This window comes from Bombina bombina, chromosome 6, assembly GCF_027579735.1.
Source record: "Bombina bombina isolate aBomBom1 chromosome 6, aBomBom1.pri, whole genome shotgun sequence".
Classification (NCBI taxonomy): domain Eukaryota; kingdom Metazoa; phylum Chordata; class Amphibia; order Anura; family Bombinatoridae; genus Bombina; species Bombina bombina.
In genome coordinates, this window is record NC_069504.1 from 289850336 (window position 1) to 289878094 (window position 27759).

Sequence of the window (27759 nt, forward strand, 5' to 3'; positions counted from 1 at the left end):
TAGTGGATAATTCTATAGCAAATCTTTTATCCAAACTGCCAGTTTTTCAGAGAAAGCGTGATTGTTCAGTTTTAAATACAGATAAAAAGGATGAACAATCAGACGCTGACGATGCCTTATCTATTTTACCCTCACATCAGTCGGAATTGGCTGTGAGGGAAGGGCTGTCTGAGGGTGAAATTTCAGACTCAGGAAAAATTTCTCAACAGGCAGAACCTGATCTAGTGGCATTTAAGTTTAAGCTAGAACATCTCCGCGCTTTGCTTAAGGAGGTATTAGCTACTCTGGATGACTGTGATTCCATGGTAGTACCAGAGAAGTTGTGCAAATTGGACAAATTTTTAGAGGTCCCAGTGCACGACGACGCTTTTCCAATACCTAAGAGGGTAGCAAACATAGTGGAAAAGGAGTGGGAGAAGCCAGGTGTACCCTTTGCCCCACCTCCTATATTTAAGAAAATGTTTCCCATAGTAGACCCTAGAAGGGACGCATGGCAAACGGTCCCGAAGGTTGAGGGAGCTGTTTCAACACTAGCGAAGCGCACAACTATTCCTATAGAGGACAGCTGCGCTTTCAAAGATCCTATGGATAAAAAATTGGAAGGATTGCTTAAAAAGATTTTTGTTCAGCAAGGGTTCATCCTTCAACCAGCTACGTGTGTTATTACTGTCACTTCAGCTGCGTCCTTTTGGTTCGAAGAACTAGAAAGGTCGCTCCAGAAAGAGACTTCCTATGAAGAAGTCATGGACAGAATTCACGCATTAAAGTTAGCTAATTCCTTTATATTGGATGCCGCCTTTCAAATAACGAAATTAGCAGCGAAAAACTCAGGTTTTGCTATAGTAGCGCGGAGGGCGCTTTGGCTAAAATCCTGGTCGGCAGACGTGTCGTCCAAGACTAAGTTACTGAATATTCCTTTCAAGGGTAAGACCCTTTTTGGGCCGGAATTGAAGGAAATTATTTCAGACATCACTGGGGGTAAGGGCCATGCCCTCCCACAGGATAGGCCTTTTAAGGCTAAGAACAAGTCTAATTTTCGTTCCTTTCGCAATTTCAGGAACGGACCGGCTAATAACTCCACTGCCGCTAGACAAGAAGGTAACGCGGCCCAGCCCAAACCCGCTTGGAAGCCCATGCAAGGCTGGAACAAGGGTAAACAAACTAAGAAACCTGCTGCTGCTACCAAGACAGCATGAAGGGGTAGCCCCCGATCCGGGACCGGATCTGGTAGGGGGCAGACTATCTCTCTTCGCTCAGGCTTGGGCAAGAGATGTTCTGGATCCCTGGGCACTAGAGATAGTTTCCAAGGGATACCTGTTAGAATTCAAGGGACTTCCTCCAAAGGGAAGGTTCCACCTGTCTCGCTTATCTTCAGACCAGATAAAGAAACAGGCATTCTTACATTGTGTAAGAGACCTATCAAAGATAGGAGTGATAAACCCAGTCCCCTCCGGGGAACAAGGTCTAGGGTTTTACTCAAACCTGTTTGTGGTTCCCAAAAAAGAGGGAACTTTCAGGCCAATTCTGGATTTAAAGATATTAAACAAGTTCCTCAGAGTTCCATCCTTCAAGATGGAAACCATTCGGACAATCTTACCAACAATCCAGCAGGGTCAATTTTTGACTACCGTGGATCTGAAGGATGCGTATCTGCATATCCCAATCCACAAATCTCATCATCAGTTCCTGAGGTTCGTCTTTCTGGACAAACATTACCAGTTTGTGGCTCTTCCATTCGGTTTAGCCACCGCTCCCAGAATCTTCACAAAGGTGCTAGGGTCCCTTCTAGCGGTCCTAAGACCGAGGGGCATCGCTGTAGCACCTTATCTAGACGACATCCTAATCCAAGCGTCGTCTCTTTCCAAAGCGAGGGCTCATACAGACATTGTGTTGGCTTTTCTCAGATCTCACGGGTGGAAAGTGAACATAGAAAAAAGTTCACTGTCACCGTCCACAAGGGTTCCTTTTCTGGGAACAATAATAGATTCTGTGGAAATGAAGATCTTTCTCACATATGTCAGAAAGACAAAGCTTCTAAAAGCTTGTCGAGTTCTTCACTCTATTCCTCAACCCTCCATAGCTCAATGCATGGAAGTAATAGGACTAATGGTCGCAGCAATGGATGTGGTTCCTTTTGCTCGAATTCATCTAAGACCATTACAGCTGTGCATGCTCAATCAGTGGAATGGGGACTATACAGACTTGTCTCCCCAAATTCAAGTAGACCAGGTAACCAGGGACTCACTTCTCTGGTGGTTGACCCAGGATCACCTGTCTCAGGGAATGAGTTTCCGCAGACCGGAGTGGGTCATCGTCACGACCGACGCCAGCCTCTTGGGGTGGGGCGCGGTCTGGGACTCTCTGAAAGCTCAGGGCCTATGGTCGCGGGAAGAGTCGCTTCTCCCGATAAACATTTTGGAACTAAGAGCTATATTCAATGCGCTCCTGGCTTGGCCTCAGCTAGCGGAAGCCAGGTTCATAAGATTTCAGTCGGACAACATAACGACTGTTGCGTACATCAATCATCAGGGGGGAACAAAGAGTTCCCTAGCGATGAAGGAAGTAACCAAGATAATCCAATGGGCAGAGAATCACTCCTGCCATCTATCTGCTATTCACATCCCAGGAGTAGACAACTGGGAGGCGGACTATTTGAGTCGTCAGACTTTCCATCCGGGGGAGTGGGAACTCCATCCGGAGGTCTTTGCTCAGTTAACCCAATTATGGGGCATTCCAGACATGGATCTAATGGCGTCCCGTCAGAACTTCAAGATTCCTTGCTACGGGTCCAGATCCAGGGATCCCAAGGCGACTCTAGTGGATGCATTAGTGGCGCCTTGGTCGTTCAACCTAGCATATGTGTTTCCACCGTTTCCTCTCCTCCCCAGGCTCATAGCCAGGATCAAACAGGAGAAGGCCTCGGTGATTCTGATAGCTCCTGCGTGGCCACGCAGGACTTGGTATGCAGACCTGGTGAATATGTCATCGGCTCCAACATGGAAGCTACCTTTGAGACAGGACCTTCTAGTACAAGGTCCATTCGAACATCCCAATCTAGTTTCTCTGCAGCTGACTGCTTGGAAAATGAACGCTTGATTTTATCCAAGCGTGGGTTTTCAAATTCTGTGATTGATACTCTGGTCCAAGCCAGAAAACCTGTGACTAGAAGGATTTACCATAAAATATGGAAAAAATATATCTGTTGGTGTGAATCCAAAGGATTCTCCTGGAGTAAGACTAAAATTCCAAAGATTCTCTCCTTTCTCCAAGAAGGTTTGGATAAAGGATTGTCAGCTAGTTCTCCAAAAGGACAGATTTCTGCATTATCCGTCTTGTTGCACAAACGACTGGCAGCTTTGCCAGATGTACAAGCTTTTGTTCAGGCTTTGGTTAGAATCAAGCCTGTTTACAGACCCATGACTCCTCCTTGGAGTCTAAATTTAGTTCTTTCAGTTCTTCAAGGGGTTCCGTTTGAACCTTTACATTCCATAGATATTAAGTTACTATCTTGGAAAGTTCTGTTTTTGGTTGCTATTTCTTCTGCTAGAAGAGTTTCTGAATTATCTGCTTTGCAGTGTGATCCACCCTATCTGGTGTTCCATTCAGATAAGGTTGTTTTGCGTACTAAGGCTGGTTTTCTTCCAAAAGTTGTTTCCAACGAGAACATCAACCAGGAAATAGTTGTTCCTTCTTTGTGTCCGAATCCAGTTTCAAACAAGGAACGTTTATTACACAATTTAGATGTTGTTCGTGCTTTAAAGTTCTATTTAGAAGCAACAAAAGATTTTAGACAAACCTCATCCTTGTTTGTCGTTTACTCTGGTAAGAGGAGAGGTCAAAAAGCTACTGCTACCTCTCTCTCTTTCTGGCTGAAAAGCATTATCCGCTTGGCTTATGAGACTGCCGGACGGCAGCCTCCTGACCGTATCACAGCTCACTCTACTAGGGCTGTGGCTTCCACATGGGCCTATAAGAACGAGGCTTCTGTTGACCAGATATGTAAGGCAGCGACTTGGTCTTCTCTGTACACTTTTGCCAAATTCTACAAATTTGATATTTTTGCTTCTTCAGAGGCTGTTTTTGGGAGAAAGGTTTTGCAAGCCGTGGTGCCTTCTGTTTAGGTAACCTGATTTGCTCCCTCCCTTCATCCGTGTCCTAAAGCTTTGGTATTGGTTCCCACAAGTAATGGATGACGCCGTGGTCCGGATACACCAATGTTGGAGAAAACAGAATTTATGCTTACCTGATAAATTACTTTCTCCAACGGTGTGTCCGGTCCACGGCCCGCCCTGGTTTTTTTAATCAGGTTGAAAAAAAATTTCTTTATACACTACAGTCACCACGGCACCCTATAGTTTCTCCTTTTTCTCCTAACCGTCGGTCGAATGACTGGGGGGCAGAGCCAGAGGGGGAGCTATATGGACAGCTCTTGCTGTGTGCTCTCCTTGCCTTTCCCTGTGGGGGAGAACATTTCCCACAAGTAATGGATGACGCCGTGGACCGGACACACCGTTGGAGAAAGTAATTTATCAGGTAAGCATAAATTCTGTTTTTGCCTGTAAAGGACAGTGAAGGACTAACGTACAAAAGGGCACAACAGAGCTTGTATCTAGGGTTCCCACAGTCTTAGGGCACATGTGTGAGATCTCTTAGTTAAATATGAGCCATGTAATATCCCACTGTAAGCGTTCCCCTGAAATGAAGAGATCTATTAGTAGCTGGGATCTAGGGGAGTCTCAGCATGTCCGTTATTTTTAATGGTGCGTCATAGAAATAATAAATCTGTGAAGGGTTTTGGAAAAGTTATCTGTAAACACCGCAACTTTATAGAGGTTGTATGCCATATATTCAACTATAGTTACATATACCCTTTACAGTTTCCACTATATTCCCCTCAAGAAAGATGTATGTGAGAAAACATATCTTTATGATATGCGGTTGTCTGCGTTGCCGCCAAATAACAAAATCAAGTCAGACTTATAAACTTAAAAGTTAACGTTCAAAAGTTCAGTCAGTTGTATATTTGTGTTATACAATAATGTCCCCTCTGGAGTTAACCTATACCAGAACGATACAGGTCAGTAGGTAGAATGATAATCGGGCTCCAAGCCCTTCTTAAAACTGGATTAGAGCGGGGTGGATTCCAGCAGACGCATCTGAGTTGCTTGCACAGGATACCTTAGTGATAGCGTCCAGAGTCTGCCCACATTCTTCAGGATGGTCTATTAAGGCCTGTATCATGAGAGGCTGATCCTTAGATGATTCAATGGTAACGCAGTCATGCTGTGGTAGTCGTTGGTCGCCATCTTTTGAGCGGGTCTCTAGAATGCAGGCTTTGAGTTCAGCATACTCATTATCCATCTTCCGACCTAGGTCAAGGAGCCACATTACGACTGTATTTTGAAGATCCTCCATCCTGCTGATCAAGGGTTAAAGAGACCCGTTGTACCCGGGAGACCGGGGGGGGGGGGGTTAAATTGCAAATTATAGGCCGTCTCCTCACTCGGTTAGTTAATGAAAGTAATAGTCTGAAAGGTACACACTACTTAAAAGTACAGTCCTCAGAAGCAGATCTGCACCGCATAGTATACTCTGTTGAGCTTGAGTGAGCTGAAGGAGATAGTGCAGGTTCTAGTGAAGATGCCGGCCAAATGAATTAATACTGGCTAATTCAGGTCCTGAGTGCTATCATAAGCTCATCTTGGCACAGTTCATGACTACTACATAAATAATAGTAGATTACCATAGGTAAATTGTAAAATAGAAGCTGTATATCTAGCAAAATATAGGAGTAGCCCCAGGAGCTTCATGAAAAGCGACCGATCATGACCACTTCTTAGCCACTCCCCCTTCGGAGGCTGCTTTTGACAGGCAGGTACTCCAGGCAGCAGTCTATGGTCAATGATGTTCCTGTCCAGTTATTGGCACTCCCTATTTTTCCTTTTACAGTGGACTTCACTGCTTGGGTATTGAATCCCAACTGTTATGGCCCATGGACTCACCACTGTGTAAAAGAAAAAACATAATTAAAGGGACAGTCAACACTGGAGATAACAGAATCCGATATTTAAAAATAAAAAAACGAAGATCCGCCTGCACCGTACCCCTTTTGTCTTATCTACTTCCTTCTCCTAGTAATCATCGTTGATAACTTCTATAATATGATGTAAATATGGCAGCATAACTCCCCCCCACTGTTACGTAGCTACCTTCTTCTTCAAATGATCAGCCAATTAGAATCCAATCCTCGGTCAGAAATTGCACGCTCTTGATATGTTGGATACATTTTTGCCTTCCTTCTGGTGGAGGAAACTTAATTCCAACTTTTATGGCTCGTGGAGTCCAAGAAAGAAATACATTTATCAAGCAAGATTAAATTGTTTTCCTACATAGAAATTTTTGCTCGAGTAATAGCTATTTTGCAAGTTTCGTTTTCAACATTTGAGAATCGGCTAAGCTTTCTTGAGGGGACAATAAGCTTCATTAAGTTCTATATGCAAGACAGAGGGTTTAAGGCACCACAAACAATGCAAAATAACATTTATAAATAGGAAAAGTTTGGGTTGTGTTTGATTAAATCTTTTTTTTAACTGAATTTATATTTTTACTCGGATATAAAAATGCAAGCATCTCTTTAATTCAGCAAATATATTAATGATTGAAAAGTACAATATCCTTGTAAAAACCTTCCTGGGCTACAGTATATATTAAAGGGACATTAAAGTCAAAATTAAACTTTCATGATTCAGATAGAGCACGCAATTTTAAATAACTTTCCAATTTACTTCTATTATCAAGTTTGCTTTGCTCTCTTCGTATTCTTTGTTGAAGACGAAACCTGGGTAGGCTTCAGAGCATATGTTTATAACGGTCTATGGCAGCAGTGTTTGTAGCTATGTTTAACATTGCTTTAAACTATGTTGCAAACATTGCTGCTAATTGGTTAAAGACACATGCATGCTCCTGAGCTCACTTAGGATCACTCTTTAACAAAGGATACCAAGTGAACAAAACAAAATTAATAATATAAGTAAATTGGAAAGTTGTTTTAATATGGCTCTATCTATTCAGTTTTTTTTTTAATTTTGACTTTACTGTCCCTTTACTTTGGTTAAAACAAATTATAGATTCAAATATTTGTAGCCAATAGCTGTATGTATTTAGTAAATAAATATCACATGCTATGAAATGTGCTTTGTTAACTATTAAATGGTTGTGTGGTTTCAGGCAGAGCAAGAGTCAAAGTTGCAGCAGCAAGTAAGTTCATTAAACGGAGACCTTACATCAGAAAAGGGAAGGATATCTGAGTTGCAGAAAACCAACCAACAAATCCAGGAAAAATTGAATCAATTGCAGTCCGATATGTATGGAAAAGAGTCAGAAGTGTCTGCAATAAGACAAGATCTCAAGGTAACATTTTAAATGTGTTGATGTGTTTTGATGAAAAAATGTTTTATACCCTTTCACATCTAAACTTTTTTTCACCCCAGTGCTGAGCCAATTTTGAGCTGCCTACATTTAAACCCTATTGTAATTCAAATTTCAGTGAGTGACCCATACAAATTTTATGTTTCTCTTGTTAAGTGTAGTCAGTCCACGGGTCATCCATTACTTATGGGATATATTCTCCTTCCCAACAGGAAGTTGCAAGATGATCACCCAAGCAGAGCTGCTATATAGCTCCTCCCCTCACATGTCATATCCAGTCATTCTCTTGCAACACTCAACAAAGGAGGAGGTCGTGAGAGGAGTTAGGAGTTTTTTAATTAGTTATTCTTCAATCAAAAGTTTGTTATTTTAAATGGCACCGGAGTGTGCTGTTTTTTCTCTCAGGCAGTATTGGAAGAAGAATCTGCCTGCGTTTTCTATGATCTTAGCAGACGTAACTAAGATCCACTGGCTGTTCTCGCACATTCTGAGGAGTGGGGTAACTTCAGAAAAGGGAATAGCATGCGGGGTCCCCTGCAAATGAGGTAAGTGCAGTAAAATATTTTCTAGGAATGGAATTGACTAAGAAAACACTGCCGATACCCATATGATGTAAGTACAGCCTAAAATGCAGTAGTAGCGACTGGTATCAGGCTGGTAAATGTATACACAGTAGAGTTATTTTCTATGGAATAGATTTTGACTGAAAAAATACTGGTAATACTGTAATAATGTATGAGCCTTAACTGCAGTAGAAGCGACTGGTAGCAGGCTTAGTGATAACTTTACACAACATATGAAATGTTGTTTTTTTTTAAAACGTTTACTGGCATGTTAATCGTTTTGTGAGGTACTTGGTGATAAATCTCTTTGGGCATGATTTTTTCCACATGGCTAACGTATATTTCTGCATAGAAACCGTTATAGCTGGTCTCCCACTGTGTAATATGACTGGGAGGGGCTTTGTGTTAGCGCCTTGTTGCGCAGTTAAAATTCAATCATAGTCTTCCTGTTTCTTCCTCCTTGATCCAGGACGTCTCCGGAGAACTCAGGGGTCTTCAAAATTTATATTTGAGGGAGGTAATCAGTCACAGCAGACCTGTGACAGTGTGTTTGACTGTGATAAAAACGTAAACTGTTAATTTGTTTATCCGTTTTTGGGTATTAAGGGGTTAATCATCCGTTACTAGTGGGTGCAATCCTCTGCTGATTTCATACATTTAATGTAAAATTTGGTTGCTATAACTGAATTTGTTCATTGTTATTTCAACTGTACTTGTCTTTTTGTGTTTTAAAAGCGCAGCAGCGTTTTTTACATTGCTGGAAAATTTTCTGAAAGTAATTTCCAGGCTTGCTAGCCTCATTGCTAGTCTGTTTAAACATATCTGATACAGATGAATCTGCTTGTTCATTATGTTTAAAAGCCAATGTGGAGCCCAATAGAAATATGTGTACCAATTGTATTGATATTACTTTAAATAAAGGTTAATCTTTACCGGTAAAGAAATTATCACCAGACATCGAGGGGGAAGTTATGCCGCCTAACTCTCCTCACGTGTCTGTACCTGCGCCTCCCGCTCAGGAGGTGCGTGATGTTGTGGCGCCAAGTACATCAAGGCCCTTACAAATCACTTTACAAGATATGGCTAATGTTATGAAAGAAGTATTATCTAATTTGCCTGAGTTAAGAGGCAAGCGCGATAGCTCTGGGTTAAGGACAGAGCGCGCTGATGACACGAGAGCCATGTCCGATACTGCGTCACAATTTGCAGAACATGAGGACGGAGAGCTTCATTCTGTGGGTGACGGATCTGATCCAGGGAGACCGGATTCAGAAATTTCAAATTTTAAATTTAAGCTTGAGAACCTCCGCGTATTGCTAGGGGAGGTGTTAGCGGCTCTGAATGATTGTGACACGGTCGCAATCCCAGAGAAGTTATGTAGGCTGGATAAATACTATGCGGTGCCGGTGTGTACTGACGTTTTTCCTATACCTAAAAGGCTTACAGAGATTATTAGCAAGGAGTGGGATAGACCCGGTGTGCCTTTTTGCCCTCCTCCGATATTTAGAAAAATGTTCCCAATAGACGCTACCACACGAGACTTATGGCAGATGGTCCCTAAGGTGGAGGGAGCAGTTTCTACTTTAGCTAAACGCACCACTATCCCGGTGGAGGATAGTTGTGCTTTCTCAGATCCAATGGATAAAAAATTAGAAGGATACCTTAAGAAAATGTTTGTTCAACAAGGTTTTATATTACAGCCCCTTGCATGCATTGCGCCCGTCACTGCTGCGGCGGCTTTCTGGTTTGAGTCTCTAGAAGAGGCCATTCGCACAGCACCATTGGATGAGATTATGAACAAGCTTAAAGCACTTAAGCTAGCTAATGCATTTGTTTCGGACGCCGTTGTGCACTTAACCAAACTAACGGCTAAGAACTCCGGTTTTGCCATCCAGGCGCGCAGAGCGCTATGGCTTAAATCCTGGTCAGCAGATGTGACTTCTAAATCTAAATTGCTTAATATTCCTTTCAAAGGGCAAACCTTATTCGGGCCCGGTTTGAAGGAAATTATTGCTGACATTACGGGAGGTAAGGGTCACTCCCTTCCTCAGGATAGGGCCAAATCAAAGGCCAAACAGTCTAAATTTCGTGCCTTTCGTAATTTCAAGGCAGGAGCAGCATCAACTTCCTCCGCTCCAAAACAGGAAGGAACTGCTGCTCGTTACAGACAGGGTTGGAAAAGCAACCAATCCTGGAGCAAGGGCAAGCAGGCCAGAAAGCCTATTTCTGCCCCTAAGACAGCATGAAGGAAGGGCCCCCTATCCGGAAACGGATCTAGTGGGGGGCAGACTCTCTCTCTTCGCCCAGGCTTGGGCAAGAGATGTCCAGGATCCCTGGACGTTGGAGATCATATCTCAGGGATACCTTCTGGATTTCAAAGCTTCTCCTCCACAAGGGAGATTTCATCTGTCAAGGTTATCAACGAACCTCATAAAGAAAGAGGCATTTCTACAATGTGTGCAAGACCTCTTAGTAATGGGAGTGATCCACCCAGTTCCGCGAACGGAACAAGGGCAAGGGTTTTTCTCAAATCTGTTCGTGGTTCCCAAAAAAGAGGGGACCTTCAGACCAATCTTGGACTTAAAGATCTTAAACAAGTTCCTAAGAGTTCCATCGTTCAAAATGGAAACTATTCGAACCATCCTACCCATGATCCAAGAGGGTCAGTATATGACCACAGTGGACTTAAAGGATGCCTACCTTCACATACCGATTCACAAGGATCATTATCGGTACCTAAGGTTTGCCTTTCTAGACAGGCATTACCAGTTTGTAGCTCTTCCCTTTGGGTTAGCTACGGCCCCGAGAATTTTTACAAAGGTTCTGGGCTCACTTCTGGCGGTACTAAGACCGCAAGGCATAGCGGTGGCTCCGTACCTAGACGACATTCTGATACAAGCATCAAGTTTTCAAAATGCAAAGTCTCATACAGAGATAGTTCTTGCATTTCTGAGGTCGCATGGGTGGAAAGTGAACTTGGAAAAGAGTTCTCTGTTACCACTCACAAGGGTTCCTTTTCTAGGGACTCTGATAGATTCTGTAGAGATGAAGATTTACCTGACGGAGTCCAGGTTATCAAAGATTCTAAATGCTTGCCGTGTCCTTCATTCCATTCCAAGGCCATCAGTAGCTCAGTGCATGGAAGTGATCGGCTTAATGGTCGCGGCTATGGACATAGTGCTGCAATTATGCATGCTAAGTCAGTGGAATGGGGATTATTCAGATCTGTCCCCTCTACTGACTCTGGACCAGGAGGCCAGAGATTCTCTTCTCTGGTGGTTGTCTCCGGTTCATCTGTCCAAAGGAATGACTTTTCGCAGGCCAGATTGGACGATTGTAACAACAGATGCCAGCCTGCTGGGCTGAGGCGCAGTCTGGAACTCCCTGAAGGCTCAGGAGGAGAAACTCCTCCCGATAAATATTCTGGAGTTAAGGGCAATATTCAATGCTCTTCTAGCTTGGCCTCAGTTAGCAACACTGAGGTTCATCAGATTTCAGTCGGACAACATCACGACTGTGGCTTACATCAACCATCAAGGGGGAACCAGGAGTTCCCTAGCGATGTTAGAAGTCTCCAAGATAATTCGCTGGGCAGAGTCTCACTCTTGCCAACTGTCAGCGATCCACATCCCAGGCGTGGAGAACTGGGAGGCGGACTTTCTAAGTCGCCAGACTTTTCATCCGGGGGAGTGGGAACTTCATCCGGAGGTCTTTGCTCACCTGATTCAGCGTTGGGGCAAACCAGAACTGGATCTCATGGCGTCTCGCCAGAACGCCAAGCTTCCTTGTTACGGATCCAGATCCAGGGACCCGGGAGCGGTGCTGGTAGATGCTCTAGCAGCCCCTTGGGTTTTCAAGATGGCTTATGTGTTTACTCCATTTCCGTTGCTGCCTCGATTGATTGCCAGAATCAAACAGGAGAGAGCATCAGTGATTCTGATAGCGCCTGCGTGGCCACGCAGGACCTGGTATGCAGACCTAGTGGACATGTCGTCCTGTCCTCCATGGTCTCTGCCTCTGAGGCAGGACCTTCTAATTTAGGGTCCTTTCAACCATCCAAGCCTAATTTCTCTGAGACTGACTGCATGGAGATTGAACGCTTGATTCTATCAAAGCGTGGTTTCTCGGAGTCGGTTATTGATACATTAATACAGGCTCGGAAACCTGTTACCATAAAAATTTACCATAAGATATGGCGTAAATATTTATATTGGTGTGAATCCAAGAGTTACTCATGGAGTAAGGTCAGGATTCCTAGGATATTGTCTTTTCTACAAGAGGGTTTAGAAAAGGGTTTATCTGCTAGTTCCTTAAAGGGACAGATTTCTGCTCTGTCCTTTTACACAAACGTCTGGCAGAAGTTCCAGACGTTCAGGCTTTTTGTCAGGCTTTAGCTAGGATTAAGCCTGTGTTTAAGACTGTTGCTCCGCCGTGGAGCTTAAACTTAGTACTTAAAGTTCTTCAAGGTGTTCCGTTTGAACCCCTTCATTCCATTGATATTAAGCTGTTATCTTGGAAAGTTCTGTTTTTGATGGCTATTTCCTCGGCTCGAAGATTCTCTGAGTTATCTGCCTTACATTGTGATTCTCCTTATCTGATATTTCATTCAGACAAGGTAGTTCTGCGTACTAAACCTGGGTTTTTACCTATGTTAGTTTCTAACAGGAATATCAATCAAGAGATTGTTGTTCCATCATTATGTCCTAATCCTTCTTCAAAGAAGGAACGTCTTTTACATAATCTGGACGTAGTCCGTGCCCTGAAGTTCTATTTACAGGCAACTAAAGATTTTCGGCAAACTTCTTCTCTGTTTGTCGTTTATTCTGGACAGAGGAGAGGCCAAAAGGCTTCGGCCACCTCTCTCTCTTTTTGGCTCCGTAGCATAATACGTTTAGCCTATGAGACTGCTGGACAGCAGCCCCCTGAAAGAATTACAGCTCATTCCACTAGAGCTGAGGCTTCCACCTGGGCCTTTAAGAATGAGGCCTCTGTTGAACAGATTTGCAAGGCTGCAACTTGGTCTTCACTTCATACCTTTTCAAAATTTTACAAATTTGACACTTTTGCTTCTTCAGAGGCTGTTTTTGGGAGAAAGGTTCTACAGGCAGTGGTTCCTTCTGTTTAAATGTTCCTGCCTTGTCCCTCCCATCATCCGTGTACTTTAGCTTTGGTATTGGTATCCCATAAGTAATGGATGACCCGTGGACTGACTACACTTAACAAGAGAAAACATAATTTATGCTTACCTGATAAATTTATTTCTCTTGTAGTGTAGTCAGTCCACGGCCTGCCCTGTCTTTTAAGGCAGTTCTAAATTTTAATTAAAACTCCAGTCACCACTGCACCCTATAGTTTCTCCTTTCTCGTCTTGTTTCGGTCGAATGACTGGATATGACATGTGAGGGGAGGAGCTTTATAGCAGCTCTGCGTGGGTGATCCTCTTGCAACTTCCTGTTGGGAAGGAGAATATATCCCATAAGTAATGGATGACCCGTGGACTGACTACACTACAAGAGAAATAAATTTATCAGGTAAGCATAAATTATGTTTTTTGGGGGGTTTTTTTTAGCAGGCCCAAAGTATGCATTATTATATTTATAATTCATGGCAATTGCCATGGGAGATAGCTGTGGTAAAAACTATAAAAAAAAAAGTATAATTTTTGTGTAAATTGTAGTAAATAATATTGAAAATGGCCCAGTGATTACCTTACTAAATTGTCTTTGAAGGTAGCCACATGTAAAATTAGGGGCCCATGTTGCCTTTTGTGGGGCTATAATATAGATTAGAGAGACCTCAATGTGCAGTACAGACATAAAAGCTCTTTTCTCTTGTTAAGTGTATCCAGTCCACGGATCATCCATTACTTGTGGGATATTCTCCTTCCCAACAGGAAGTTGCAAGAGGATCACCCACAGCAGAGCTGCTATATAGCTCCTCCCCTCACTGCCATACCCAGTCATTCTCTTGCAACTCTCAACAAAGATGGACGTAGTAAGAGGAGAGTGGTGTATTATAGTTAGTTTTTTAACTTCAATCAAAAGTTTGTTATTTTTAAATGGTACCGGAGTGTACTGTTTCATTTCAGGCAGCATTAGCAGAAGAATCTGCCTGTGATTTCTATGATCTTAGCAGAAGTAACTAAGATCCATTGCTGTTCTAACATATTCTGAGGAGTGAGGTAACTTCAGAGAGGGAATGGCGTGCAGGTTTTCCTGCAATAAAGTATGTTCAGTTAATATTTTTCTAGGGATGGAATTTGCTAGAAAATGCTGCTGATACCGGATTAATGTAAGTAAAGCCTTAAATGCAGTGATAGCGACTGGTATCAGGCTTATTAATAGAGATACATACTCTTATAAAAGTGTAATATAAAACGTTTGCTGGCATGTTTAATCGTTTTTATATATATTTGGTGACAAAACTTATTGGGACCTAGAAACAGTTCCTGAGGCTTTCCACTGTTGCAATATGAGTGGGAAGGGCCTATTTTAGTGCTTTTCTGTGCAGCTAAAAATACTGACAGAGACATTCAGCTTCTTCCTGCATGATCCAGGACATCTCTGAAGGGCTCAAAAGGCTTCAAAGTCGTGTTTGAGGAGGGTAACAATCACAGTAGACTGTGGCAGTTGTTGTGACTGTGTTTAAAAAACGTTTTTTTCATTTATTATTCTGCTTTTGTTATTAAGGGGTTAATCATCCATTTGCAAGTGGGTGCAATGCTCTGCTGACTTGTTACATACACTGTAAAAATTTTGTTAGTGTAACTGCCTTTTTTCACTGTTATTTCAAATTTTGTCAAAATTTGTTTCTCTTAAAGGCACAGTAACGTTTTTTTATATTGCTTGTTAACTTGCTTTAAAGTGTTTTCCAAGCTTGCTAGTCTCATTGCTAGTCTGTACAAACATGTCTGAAACAGAGGATACTTGTTCATTATGTTTAAAAGCCATGGTGGAGCCCCATAGGAGAATGTGTACTAAATGTATTGATTTCACCTTAAACAGTAAAGATCAGTCTTTATCTATAAAAGAATTGTCACCAGAGGGGTCTGTCGAGGGGGAAGTTATGCCGACTAACTCTCCCCACGTGTCGGATCCTTCGCCTCCCGCTCAAGGGACGCACGCTAATATGGCGCCAAGTACATCAGGGACGCCCGTAGCGATTACTTTGCAGGACATGGCTGCAATCATAATACCCTGTCAGAGGTATTATCCAGATTGCCTGAATTGAGAGGCAAGCGCGATAGCTCTGGGGTTAGACGAGATACAGAGCGCATAGATGCTGTAAGAGCCATGTCTGATACTGCGTCACAATATGCAGAACCTGAGGACGGAGAGCTTCAGTCTGTGAGTGACGTCTCTGAATCGGGGAGACCTGATTCAGAGATTTCTAATTTTAAATTTAAGCTTGAAAACCTCCGTGTATTGCTTGGGTAGGTATTAGCTGCTCTGAATGACTGTGACACAATTGCAGTGCCAGAGAAATTGTGTAGGCTGGATAAATACTATGCAGTGCCGGTGAGTACTGATGTTTTTCCAATACCTAAAAGGCTTACAGAAATTATTAGTAAGGAGTGGGATAGGCCCGGTGTGCCCTTTTCCCCACCTCCTATATTTAGAAAAATGTTTCCAATAGATGCCACTACACGGGACTTATGGCAGACTGTCCCTAAGGTGGAGGGAGCAGTTTCTACTTTAGCAAAGCGTACCACTATCCCGGTTGAGGACAGTTGTGCTTTTTCAGATCCAATGGATAAAAAATTAGAGGGTTACCTTAAGAAAATGTTTATTCAACAAGGTTTTATTTTACAGCCCCTTGCATGCATTGCGCCTGTCACTGCTGCGGCGGCATTCTGGTTTGAGGCCCTGGAAGAGGCCATCCATACAGCTCCATTGACTGAAATTGTTGACAAGCTTAGAACTCTTAAGCTAGCTAACTCATTTGTTTCTGATGCCATTGTTCATTTGACTAATCTAACGGCTAAGAATTCCGGATTCGCCATCCAGGCGCGTAGGGCGCTATGGCTCAAATCCTGGTCAGCTGATGTGACTTCAAAGTCTAAATTACTCAACATTCCTTTCAAGGGGCAGACCTTATTCGGGCCTGGTTTGAAAGAAATTATTGCTGACATTACTGGAGGTAAGGGTCATACCCTTCCTCAGGACAGGGCGAAATCAAAGGCCAAACAGTCTAATTTTCGTGCCTTTCGAAATTTCAAGGCAGGTGCAGCATCAACTTCCTCTGCTTCAAAACAAGAGGGAACTTTTGCTCAATCCAAGCAGGCCTGGAAACCTAACCAGTCCTGGAACAAGGGCAAGCAGGCCAGAAAGCCTGCTGCTGCCTCTAAGACAGCATGAAGGAGCGGCCCCCTATCCGACAACGGATCTAGTAGGGGGCAGACTCTCTCTCTTCGCCCAGGCGTGGGCAAGAGATGTTCAGGATCCCTGGGCATTGGAGATCATATCTCAGGGATATCTTCTGGACTTCAAAGCTTCTCCTCCACAAGGGAGATTTCACCTTTCAAGATTATCTGCAAACCAGATTCCATTCCTAAGCTGCGTACAAGATCTCCTTGTAATGGGAGTGATCCATCCAGTTCCGCGGACGGAACAAGGACACGGGTTTTATTCAAATCTGTTTGTGGTTCCCAAAAAAGAGGGAACCTTCAGACCAATTTTGGATTTAAAGATCCTAAACAAATTCCTCAGAGTTCCGTCATTCAAGATGGAAACTATTGGAACCATTTTACCCATGATCCAAGAGGGTCAGTACATGACCACAGTGGATTAAAAGGATGCCTACCTTCACATTCCAATTCACAAGATTCCTAGGATATTGTCCTTCCTCCAAGAGGGTTTGGACAAAGGATTATCAGCTAGTTCTTTAAAGGGACAGATTTCTGCTCTGTCTATTCTTTTACACAAGCGTCTGGCAGAAGTTCCAGACGTTCAGGCATTTTGTCAGGCTTTAGTTAGAATTAGGCCTGTGTTTAAACCTGTTGCTCCTCCATGGAGCTTAAACTTGGTTCTTAAAGTTCTTCAAGGGGTTCCGTTTGAACCCCTTCATTCTATTGATATCAAACTTCTTTCATGGAAAGTTCTTTTTCTGATGGCTATTTCCTCGGCTCGAAGAGTCTCGGAGTTATCTGCCTTACATTGTGATTCTCCTTATCTGATCTTTCATTCAGATAAAGTTGTTCTGCGTACAAAACCTGGGTTTTTACCTAAGGTGGTTTCTAACAAGAATATCAATCAAGAGATTGTTGTTCCATCATTATGTCCTAATCCTTCTTCAAAGAGGAACGTCTTTTGCATAATCTAGACGTAGTCCGTGCCTTGAAGTTTTACTTACAGGCTACTAAAGATTTTCACCAAACATCTAACCTGTTTGTTGTTTACTCTGGACAGAGGAGAGGTCAGAAGGCCTCGGCAACCTCTCTTTCTTTTTGGCTTCGTAGTATAATCCGTTTAGCCTATGAGACTGCTGGACAGCAGCCTCCTGAAAGGATTACAGCTCATTCTACTAGAGCTGTGGCTTCCACCTGGGCCTTTAAAAATGAGGCCTCTGTTGAACAGATTTGCAAGGCTGCAACTTGGTCTTCCCTTCATACTTTTTCCAAATTTTCCAAATTTGATACTTTTGCTTCTTCAGAGGCTGTTTTTGGGAGAAAGGTTCTACAGGCAGTGGTTCCTTCCGTTTAAGTTCCTGCCTTGTCCCTCCCATCATCCGTGTACTTTAGCTTTGGTATTGGTATCCCACAAGTAATGGATGATCCGTGGACTGGATACACTTAACAAGAGAAAACATAATTTATGCTTACCTGATAAATTTATTTCTCTTGTAGTGTATCCAGTCCACGGCCCGCCCTGTCCTTTTCAGGCAGGTCTAAATTTTAATTAAACTACAGTCACCACTGCACCCTATGGTTTCGCCTTTCTCGTCTTGTTTCAGTCGAATGACTGGATATGGCAGTGAGGGGAGGAGCTATATAGCAGCTCTGCTGTGGGTGATCCTCTTGCAACTTCCTGTTGGGAAGGAGAATATCCCACAAGTAATGGATGATCCGTGGACTGGATACACTACAAGAGAAATAAATTTATCAGGTAAGCATAAATTATGTTTTTTTCTAACAAGGTGTTCACTGTTACCACCTGATTAAGCAGACAAAATTCATGTTTCTCTTGTAAGGTGTATCCAGTCCACGGATCATCCATTACTTGTGGGATATTCTCATTCCCAACAGGAAGTTGCAAGAGGACACCCACAGCAGAGCTGTCTATATAGCTCCTCCCCCAACTGCCATATCCAGTCATTCTCTTGCAACTCTCAACAAACATGGAGGTAGTAAGAGAGAAGTGGTGAAATGTAGCTGTTATTTTGCTTCAATCAAAAGTTTATTATTTTTAAATGGTACCGGAGTTGTACTATTTTGTTCCAGGCAGAAAAATAGAAGAATCTGCCTGTGATTTCTATGATCTTAGCAGGTTGTAACTAAGATCCATTGCTGTTCTCACACATGACTGAAGAGAGAGATAACTTCAGCGGGGGAATGGCGTGCAGGTTATCCTGCTATGAGGTATGTGCAGTTAAGATTTTTCTAGAAGATGTGAATGCTAGAAAATGCTGCTGATGCCAAATTTATGTAAGGTAAGCCTGAATACAGTGATTTAATAGCAACTGGTATCATGCTTACTTTCTGAGGTAATACTCTCTTATATTTACAATATAAAACGTTTGCTGGCATGTTTAAACGTTTTTATATATACTTTGGTGATAAAACTTTATTGGGGCCTAGTTTTTTCCACATGGCTGGCTTAAATTTGCCTAGAAACACTTTCCTGAGGCTTTCCACTGTGTTACTATGAGTGGGAGGGGCCTAATTTAGCGCTATTTTGCGCAGTAACTTTTACAGACTGAGACATCCAGCTTCCTTCAGGAGTCCCCTGAATGCTATAGGACATCTCTAAAGGGCTCTTAGGCTTTCCAAAATCGTTTCTTGGGGAGGGTAGGCCCACAGCAAGGCTGTGGCAGTTTGGTGTGACTGTTAAAAAACGTCTATATTGTTTTTTTATCTGTTTTTTGAACTAAGGGGTTAATCATCCATTTGCAAGTGGGTGCAATGCTCTGTTAGCTTACTATACACACTGTAAAAATTTCGTTTGATTTACTGCCTTTTTTCACTGTTTTTCAAATTCTGACAAAATTTGTTTCTCTTAAAGGCACAGTACCGTTTCTTATATTTGCTTGTTAACTTGATGTAAAGTGTTTTCCAAGCTTGCTAGTCTCATTGCTAGTCTGTACAAACATGTCTGACATAGAGGAAACTCCTTGTTCATTATGTTTAAAATCCATTGTGGAACGCCCTCTTAGAATGTGTAATAAATGTACTGATTTCACTTTAAGCAATAAAGATCATATTCTGTCTTTAAAAAATTTATCACCAGAGGAATCTGACGAGGGGGAAGTTATGCCGACTAACTCTCCCCACGTGTCAGATCCTTTGACTCCCGCTCAAGGGACTCACGCTCATATGGCGCCAAGTACATCTAGGGCGCCCATAGCGTTTACTTTACAAGACATGGCGGCAGTCATGGATAATACACTGTCAGCGGTATTAGCCAGACTACCTGAATTTAGAGGAAAGCGAGATAGCTCTGGAGTTAGACGAAATACAGAGCATACTGACGCTTTAAGAACTATGTCTGATACTGCCTCACAATATGCAGAAGCTGAAGAAGGAGAGCTTCTTTCTGTGGATGATGTTTCTGACTCAAGGAAGATGATGCAACCTGATTCTGATATCTCTACATTTAAATTTAAGCTTGAACACCTCCGCGTGTTACTCAGGTAGGTTTTAGCTGCTCTGAATGACTGTGATACAATTGCAGTGCCAGAGAAATTGTGTAGAATGGATAAATACTATGCAGTGCCGGTGTGCACTGATGTTTTTCCAATACCTAAAAGGTTTACAGAAATTATTACTAAGGAATGGGATAGACCAGGTGTGCCGTTCTCTCCCCCTCCTATTTTTAGAAAAATGTTTCCAATAGACGCCACCACACAGGACTTATGACAGACAGTTCCTAAGGTGGAGGGAGCAGTTTCTACTCTAGCAAAGCGTACTACTATCCCTTTCGAGGACAGTTGTGCATTCTTAGATCCAATGGATAAAAAGTTAGAGGGTTACCTTAAGAAAATGTTTATTCAACAAGGTTTTATCCTACAGCCCCTTGCATGCATTGCTCATGTCACTGCTGCTGCGGCGTTCTGGTTTGAGTCTCTGGAAGAGGCTTTACAGGTAGCGACTCCATTGGATGACATACTTGACAAGCTTAGAGCACTTAAGCTAGCCAATTCTTTTTTTTCTGATGCCATTGTTCATTTGACTAAACTAACGGCTAAGAATTCTGGTTTTGCTATCCAGGCGCGCAGAGCGCTATGGCTTAAATCATGGTCAGCTGACGTTACTTCAAAGTCTAAGCTGCTTAACATTCCCTTCAAGGGGCAGACACTATTCGGGCCTGGTTTGAAGGAGATTATTGCTGATATCACTGGAGGAAAAGGTCATGCCCTTCCTCAGGATAGGTCCAAATCAATGGCCAAACAGTCTAATTTCTCTTGTTAAGTGTATCCAGTCCACGGATCATCCATTACTTGTGGGATATTCTCCTTCCCAACAGGAAGTTGCAAGAGGATCACCCACAGCAGAGCTACTATATATCTCCTCCCCTCACTGCCATATCCAGTCATTCTCTTGCAACTCTCAACAAAGATGGACGTAGTAAGAGCAGAGTGGTGTATTATAGTTAGTTTTTTAACTTCAATCAAAAGTTTGTTATTTTTAAATGGTACCGGAGTGTACTGTTTCATCTCAGGCAGCATTAGAAGAAGAATCTGCCTGTGATTTCTATGATCTTAGCAGAAGTAACTAAGATCCATTGCTGTTCTCACATATTCTGAGGAGTGAGGTAACTTCAGAGAGGGAATGGCGTGCAGGTTTTCCTGCAATAAGGTATGTGCAGTTAATATTTTTCTAGGGATGGAATTTGCTAGAAAATGCTGCTGATACCGGATTAATGTAAGTAAAGCCTTAAATGCAGTGATAGCGACTGGTATCAGGCTTATTAATAGAGATACATACTCTTATAAAAGTGTAATATAAAGCGTTTGCTGGCATGTTTAATCGTTTTTATATATGTTTGGTGACAAAACTTATTGGGGCCTAGTTTTTTTCCACATGGCTGGTTTGATTTTTGCCTAGAAACAGTTCCTGAGGCTTTCCACTGTTGCAATATGAGTGGGAAGGGCCTATTTTAGTGCTTTTCTGTGCAGATAAAAATACTGACAGAGACATTCAGCTTCTTCCTACATGATCCAGGACATCTCTGAAGGGCTCAAAAGGCTTCAAAGTCGTGTTTGAGGAGGGTAACAATCACAGTAGACTGTGTTTAAAAAACGTTTTTGTCATTTATTATTCTGTTTTTGTTATTAAGGGGTTAATCATCTATTTGCAAGTGGGTGCAATGCTCTGCTGACTTGTTACATACACTGTAAAAATTTTGTTAGTGTAACTGCCTTTTTTCACTGTTGTTTCAAATTTTGTCAAAATTTGTTTCTCTTAAAGGCACAGTAACGTTTTTTATATTGCTTGTTAACTTGCTTTAAAGTGTTTTCCAAGCTTGCTAGTCTCATTGCTAGTCTGTACAAACATGTCTGAAACAGAGGATACTTGTTCATTATGTTTAAAAGCCATGGTGGAGCCCCATAGGAGAATGTGTACTAAATGTATTGATTTCACCTTAAACAGTAAAGATCAGTCTTTATCTGTAAAATAATTGTCACCAGAGGGGTCTGTCGAGGGGGAAGTTGTGCCGACTAATTCTCCCCACGTGTCGGACCCTTCGCCTCCCGCTCAAGGGACGCACGCTAATATGGCGCCAAGTACATCAGGGACGCCCATAGCGATTACTTTGCAGGACATGGCTGCAATCATGAATAATACCCTGTCAGAGGTATTATCCAGATTGCCTGAATTGAGAGGCATGCGTGATAGCTCTGGGGTTAGACGAGCTACAGAGCGCGTAGATGCTGTAAGAGCCATGTCTGATACTGCGTCACAATATGCAGAACCTGAGGACGGAGAGCTTCAGTCTGTGGGTGACGTCTCTGAATCGGGGAGACCTGATTCTATTCTATTGATATCAAACTTCTTTCATGGAAAGTTCTTTTTCTGATGGCTATTTCCTCGGCTCGAAGAGTCTCGGAGTTATCTGCCTTACATTGTGATTCTCCTTATCTGATCTTTCATTCAGATAAAGTTGTTCTGCGTACAAAACCTGCGTTTTTAACTAAGGTGGTTTCTAACAAGAATATCAATCAAGAGATTGTTGTTCCATCATTATGTCCTAATCCTTCTTCAAAGAAGGAACATCTTTTGCATACTCTAGACGTAGTCCGTGCCTTGAAGTTTTACTTACAGGCTACTAAAGATTTTCGCCAAACATGTAACCTGTTTGTTGTTTACTCTGGACAGAGGAGAGGTCAGAAGGCCTCGGCAACCTCTCTTTCTTTTTGGCTTCGGAGTATAATCCGTTTAGCCTATGAGACTGCTGGACAGCAGCCTCCTGAAAGGATTACAGCTCATTCTACTAGAGCTGTGGCTTCCACCTGGGCCTTTAAAAATGAGGCCTCTGTTGAACAGATTTGCAAGGCTGCAACTTGGTCTTCCCTTCATACTTTTTCCAAATTTTACAAATTTGATACTTTTGCTTCTTCAGAGGCTGTTTTTGGGAGAAAGGTTCTACAGGCAGTGGTTCCTTACGTTTAAGTTCCTGCCTTGTCCCTCCCATCATCCGTGTACTTTAGCTTTGGTATTGGTATCCCACAAGTAATGGATGATCCGTGGACTGGATACACTTAACAAGAAAAAACATAATTTATGCTTACCTGATAAATTTATTTCTCTTGTAGTGTATCCAGTCCACAGCCCGCTCTGTCCTTTTCAGGCAGGTCTAAATTTTAATTAAACAACAGTCACCACTGCACCCTATGGTTTCTCCTTTCTCGGCTTGTTTCGGTCGAATGACTGGATATGGCAGTGAGGGGAGGAGATATATAGTAGCTCTGCTGTGGGTGATCCTCTTGCAACTTCCTGTTGGGAAGGAGAATATCCCACAAGTAATGGATGATCCGTGGACTGGGTACACTACAAGAGAAATAAATTTATCAGGTAAGCATAAATTATGTTTTTCGTGCCTTTCGAAACTTCAAGGCAAGTGCGGCAACAACTTGCTCTAATGCTAAACAAGAGGGAACTTTTGCTCAGTCCAAGACGGTCTGGAGACCTAACCAGACCTGGAACAAGGGTAAGCAGGCCAAAAAGCCTGCTGCTGCCTCTAAGACAGCATGAAGGAACGGCCCCCTACTAGGTAACAGATCTAGTAGGGGGCAGACTTTCGCTCTTCGCCCAGGCGTGGGCAGGAGATGTCCAGTATCCCTGGGCGTTGGAAATTATATCCCAGGGATATCTTCTGGACTTCAAGGCTTCCCCCCAAAAGGGAGATTTCACCTTTCACAATTATCTGCAAACCAGATAAAGAGAGAGGCATTCTTACACTGTGTAAAAGACGACCTAGTTATGGGAGTGATCCATCTAGTTCCAAAGGAGGAACAGGGACAGGGATTTTACGCAAATCTGTTTGTGGTTCCCAAAAAAGAGGGAACCTTCAGACCAATTTTGGATCAAAAGATCTTAAACAAATTCCTCAAAGTTCCATCATTCAAGATGGAGACTATTCGTACCATCCTACCTATGATCCAGGAGGGTCAATACATGACTACAGTGGATTTAAAGGATGCTTATCTTCACATTCCGATACACAAAGATCATCATTGGTTTCTCAGGTTTGCCTTCCTAGACAGGCATTACCAGTTTGTAGCTCTTCCCTTTGGGTTAGCTACAGCCCCAAGAATTTTTACGAAGGTTCTGGGGTCGCTTCTGGCGGTCCTAAGGCCGCGGGGCATAGCAGTGGCCCCTTATTTAGATGACATCCTGATTCAGGCATCAAACTTCCAAATTGCCAAGTCTCATACGGACATAGTGTTGGCATTTCTGAGGTCGCATGGGTGGAAGGTGAACGAGGAAAAGAGTTCTCTATCCCCCCTCACAAGAGTTTCCTTCCTAGGGACTCTGATAGATTCTGTAGAAATGAAAATTTACCTGACAGAGTCCAGGTTATCAAAACTTCTAAATTCCTGCCGTGTTCTTTATTCCATTCCTCGCCCTTCGGTGGCTCAGTGCATAGAAGAAATCGGCTTAATGGTAGCGGCAATGCACATAGTGCCGTTTGCACGCCTACATCTCAGACCGCTGCAACTCTGCATGCTCAGTCATTTGAATGGGGATTACACAGATTTGTCCCTTCTACTAAATCTGGATCAAGAGACCAGGGATTCTCTTCTCTGGTGGCTATCTCGGGTCCATCTGTCAAAAGGTATGATCTTTCGCAGGCCAGATTGGACAATTGTAACGACAGATGCCAGCCTTCTAGGTTGGGGTGCAGTCTGGAATTCCCTGAAGGCTCAGGGATCGTGGACTCAGGAGGAGTCACTCCTTCCAATAAACATTCTGGAACTAAGAGCGATATTCAATGCTCTTCAGGCTTGGCCTCAGCTAGCGACAATGAGGTTCATCAGATTTCAGTCGGACAACATCACGACTGTGGCTTACATCAACCATCAAGGGGGAACAAGGAGTTCCCTAGCGATGTTAGACGTCTCAAAGATAATTCGCTGGGCAGAGATTCACTCTTGCCACCTATCAGCTATCCATATCCCAGGTGTAGAGAACTGGGAGGCGGATTTTCTAAGTCGTCAGACTTTTCATCCGGGGGAGTGGGAACTCCATCCGGAGGTGTTCGCACAATTGGTTCATCGTTGGGGCAAACCAGAACTGGATCTCATGGCGTCTCGCCAGAACGCCAAGCTTCCTTGTTACGGATCCAGGTCCAGGGACCCCAAGGCAACGCTGATAGATGCTTGGTCCTTCAACCTGGCTTATGTGTTTCCACCGTTTCCTCTGCTCCCTCGTCTGATTGCCAAAATCAAGCAGGAGAGAGCATCAGTGATCTTGATAGCGCCTGCGTGGCCACGCAGGACTTGGTATGCAGATCTGGTGGACATGTCATCTTTTCCACAATGGACTCTGCCGCTGAGACAGGACCTTCTACTTCAAGGTCCTTTCAACCATCCAAATCTAATTTCTCTGAGGCTGACTGCCTGGAGATTGAACGCTTGATTTTATCAAAGCGTGGTTTCTCCGAGTCAGTCATTGATACCTTAATTCAGGCACGAAAGCCTGTCACCAGGACAATCTATCATAAGATATGGCGTAAATATCTTTATTGGTGTGAATCCAAGGGCTACTCATGGAGTAAGGTCAGGATTCCCAGGATATTATCTTTTCTCCAAGAAGGATTGTAGAAAGGATTGTCAGCTAGTTCCTTAAAGGGACAGATTTCTGCGCTATCTATTCTTTTGCACAAGCGTCTGGCGGATGTCCCAGACAGTTAAGGCATTTTGTCAGGCTTTAGTTAGAATCAAGCCTGTGTTTTAACCTATTGCTCCACCTTGGAGCTTAAATTTGGTTCTTAAAGTTCTTCAGGGGGTTCCGTTTGAACCTCTTCATTCCATAGATATCAAAATTTTATCTTGGAAAGTTCTTTTTTTGGTAGCTATTTCCTTGGCTCGTAGAGTTTCCGAGTTATCTGCCTTACAATGTAATTCTCCTTATCTGATCTTCCATGCAGATAAGGTAGTTCTGCGTACCAAACCTGGGTTTTTACCTAAGGTGGTATCTAATAAGAATATCAATCAAGAGATTGTTGTTCCGTCTTTGTGTCCTAATCCTTCTTCAAAGAAGGAATGTCTATTACACAATCTGGGCGTGGTTCGTGCTTTAAAGTTTTACTTACAAGCTACTAAAGATTTTCGTCAAACATCTGCTTTGTTTGTTGTCTACTCTGGACAGAGGAGAGGTCAAAAGGCTTCGGCAACCTCTCTTTCTTTTTGGCTAAGAAGCATAATCTGCTTAGCCTATGAGACTGCTGGCCAGCAGCCTCCAGAAAGGATTACAGCTCATTCTACTAGAGCTGTGGCTTCCACATGGGCCTTTAAAAATGAGGCTTCTGTTGAACAGATTTGCCAGGCGGCGACTTGGTCTTCGCTTCATACTTTTTCAAAATTCTACAAATTTGATACTTTTGCTTCTTCGGAGGCTATTTTTGGGAGAAAGGTTTTACAGGCAGTGGTACCTTCCGTTTAAGTACCTGCCTTGTCCCTCCCTTCATCCGTGTACTTTAGCTTTGGTATTGGTATCCCACAAGTAATGGATGATCCGTGGACTGGATACACCTTACAAGAGAAAACATAATTTATGCTTACCTTATAAATTTTTTTCTCTTGTGGTGTATCCAGTCCACGGCCCGCCCTGTCATTTTAAGACAGGTATTTTTTAATTTTAAACTACAGTCACCACTGCACCCTATGGTTTCTCCTTTCTGGGTGTTTTCGGTCGAATGACTGGATATGGCAGTTGGGGGAGGAGCTATATAGACAGCTCTGCTGTGGGTGTCCTCTTGCAACTTCCTGTTGGGAATGAGAATATCCCACAAGTAATGGATGATCCGTGGACTGGATACACCACAAGAGAAATAAATTTATCAGGTAAGCATAAATTTATGTTTTTTTTAAGAGAGGGACTTATCTACGAGAAAATAAACTTTATTAGGGGTCTCTAGACATACCAGATTATGTTTTATTGTGTATATAATGTAATATCCCCAAGCAAATCCCCATGTGTTTTTTTTTTTTACTTTATTTTTAAAACATCTGCTTTCTAGTACTGCTGCATGACCACCACCATTTGAAAGAGCAAGCGATTCTCTATCAAATAAGGGGTCTTTAGCTGCTGAGATTTGGAGACCCTCCCCCACCCAGCTCCCTTGCAGCTACTGGTGCATCTTGGTTCAGCCCCTCTGTATGCACTGGCACTTCCATGAAGTTTGGGAGTCCTGCCCACTAGGCCACCAACGATTCACGGCCTGTATTGCGCGGTTCTCTGAAAACAGTGTTTTTGATCAGTGACCCCCCAGCACGATGAAAAGGGCTTGTCATGCTCCTACAGGCTGCAATTTGCATGACGAGCTTAGGTTACCATGCACATTGAAGGGGTTAAAGATCTTGTTTGTGTATGTGTTAGTTGTTTATGAATGACGTACTGTACATAACATAATTAAACTGCAAACTATGTATAAAACACCTTCTGAATATTTCGTAAGATCTTGAGTTTTTAAGGAATCTAACTATGGTAACTGGGAAATAAGATTTTATTTGAATAATAATAATAACAAAAAACACTTATGCTACTAACAGAAATGTCACTTGTAACCCGTGTTTGCATGCATCCATGTCACACGTTCACCATTAATGTCCAAGTTTTCCGTTTGTTCTTTTGAGTAATGCCCCTCCAACATTTCATGTCCATCATAAAGACTGTGTGCAGCATGTAACTGTGTAATATTGTTTGGATTCTTTCATACATGTGGTGAGAGTCAACAATCCTGAGAATTACTCTTCCTTACCACTAGGAGAAGGCAAAGATTCCCAAACCACTAAAACAAAAGGAAGAAAAAAAACTCCCACCTCACATGTACTTTAGTCTTACACTGCCTACGCTGAAGGTGGTCGAAGAATGAAGATGTGCATTTGA

At 42.7% G+C, this 27759-nt stretch overlaps 1 protein-coding gene across 1 annotated transcript in view; it reads left to right on the top strand.

Annotated features, from left to right (window-relative positions):
• The window catches only part of EEA1 (early endosome antigen 1), a 643459-nt gene that overhangs the window by 557141 nt on the left and 58559 nt on the right, over positions 1 to 27759 (top strand). Inside the window, exon 22 of the mRNA XM_053719231.1 lies at positions 7228 to 7410. Within this exon, the coding sequence (XP_053575206.1) occupies positions 7228 to 7410 (183 nt within the window). The remainder of the gene's footprint in view (positions 1 to 7227; positions 7411 to 27759) is intronic.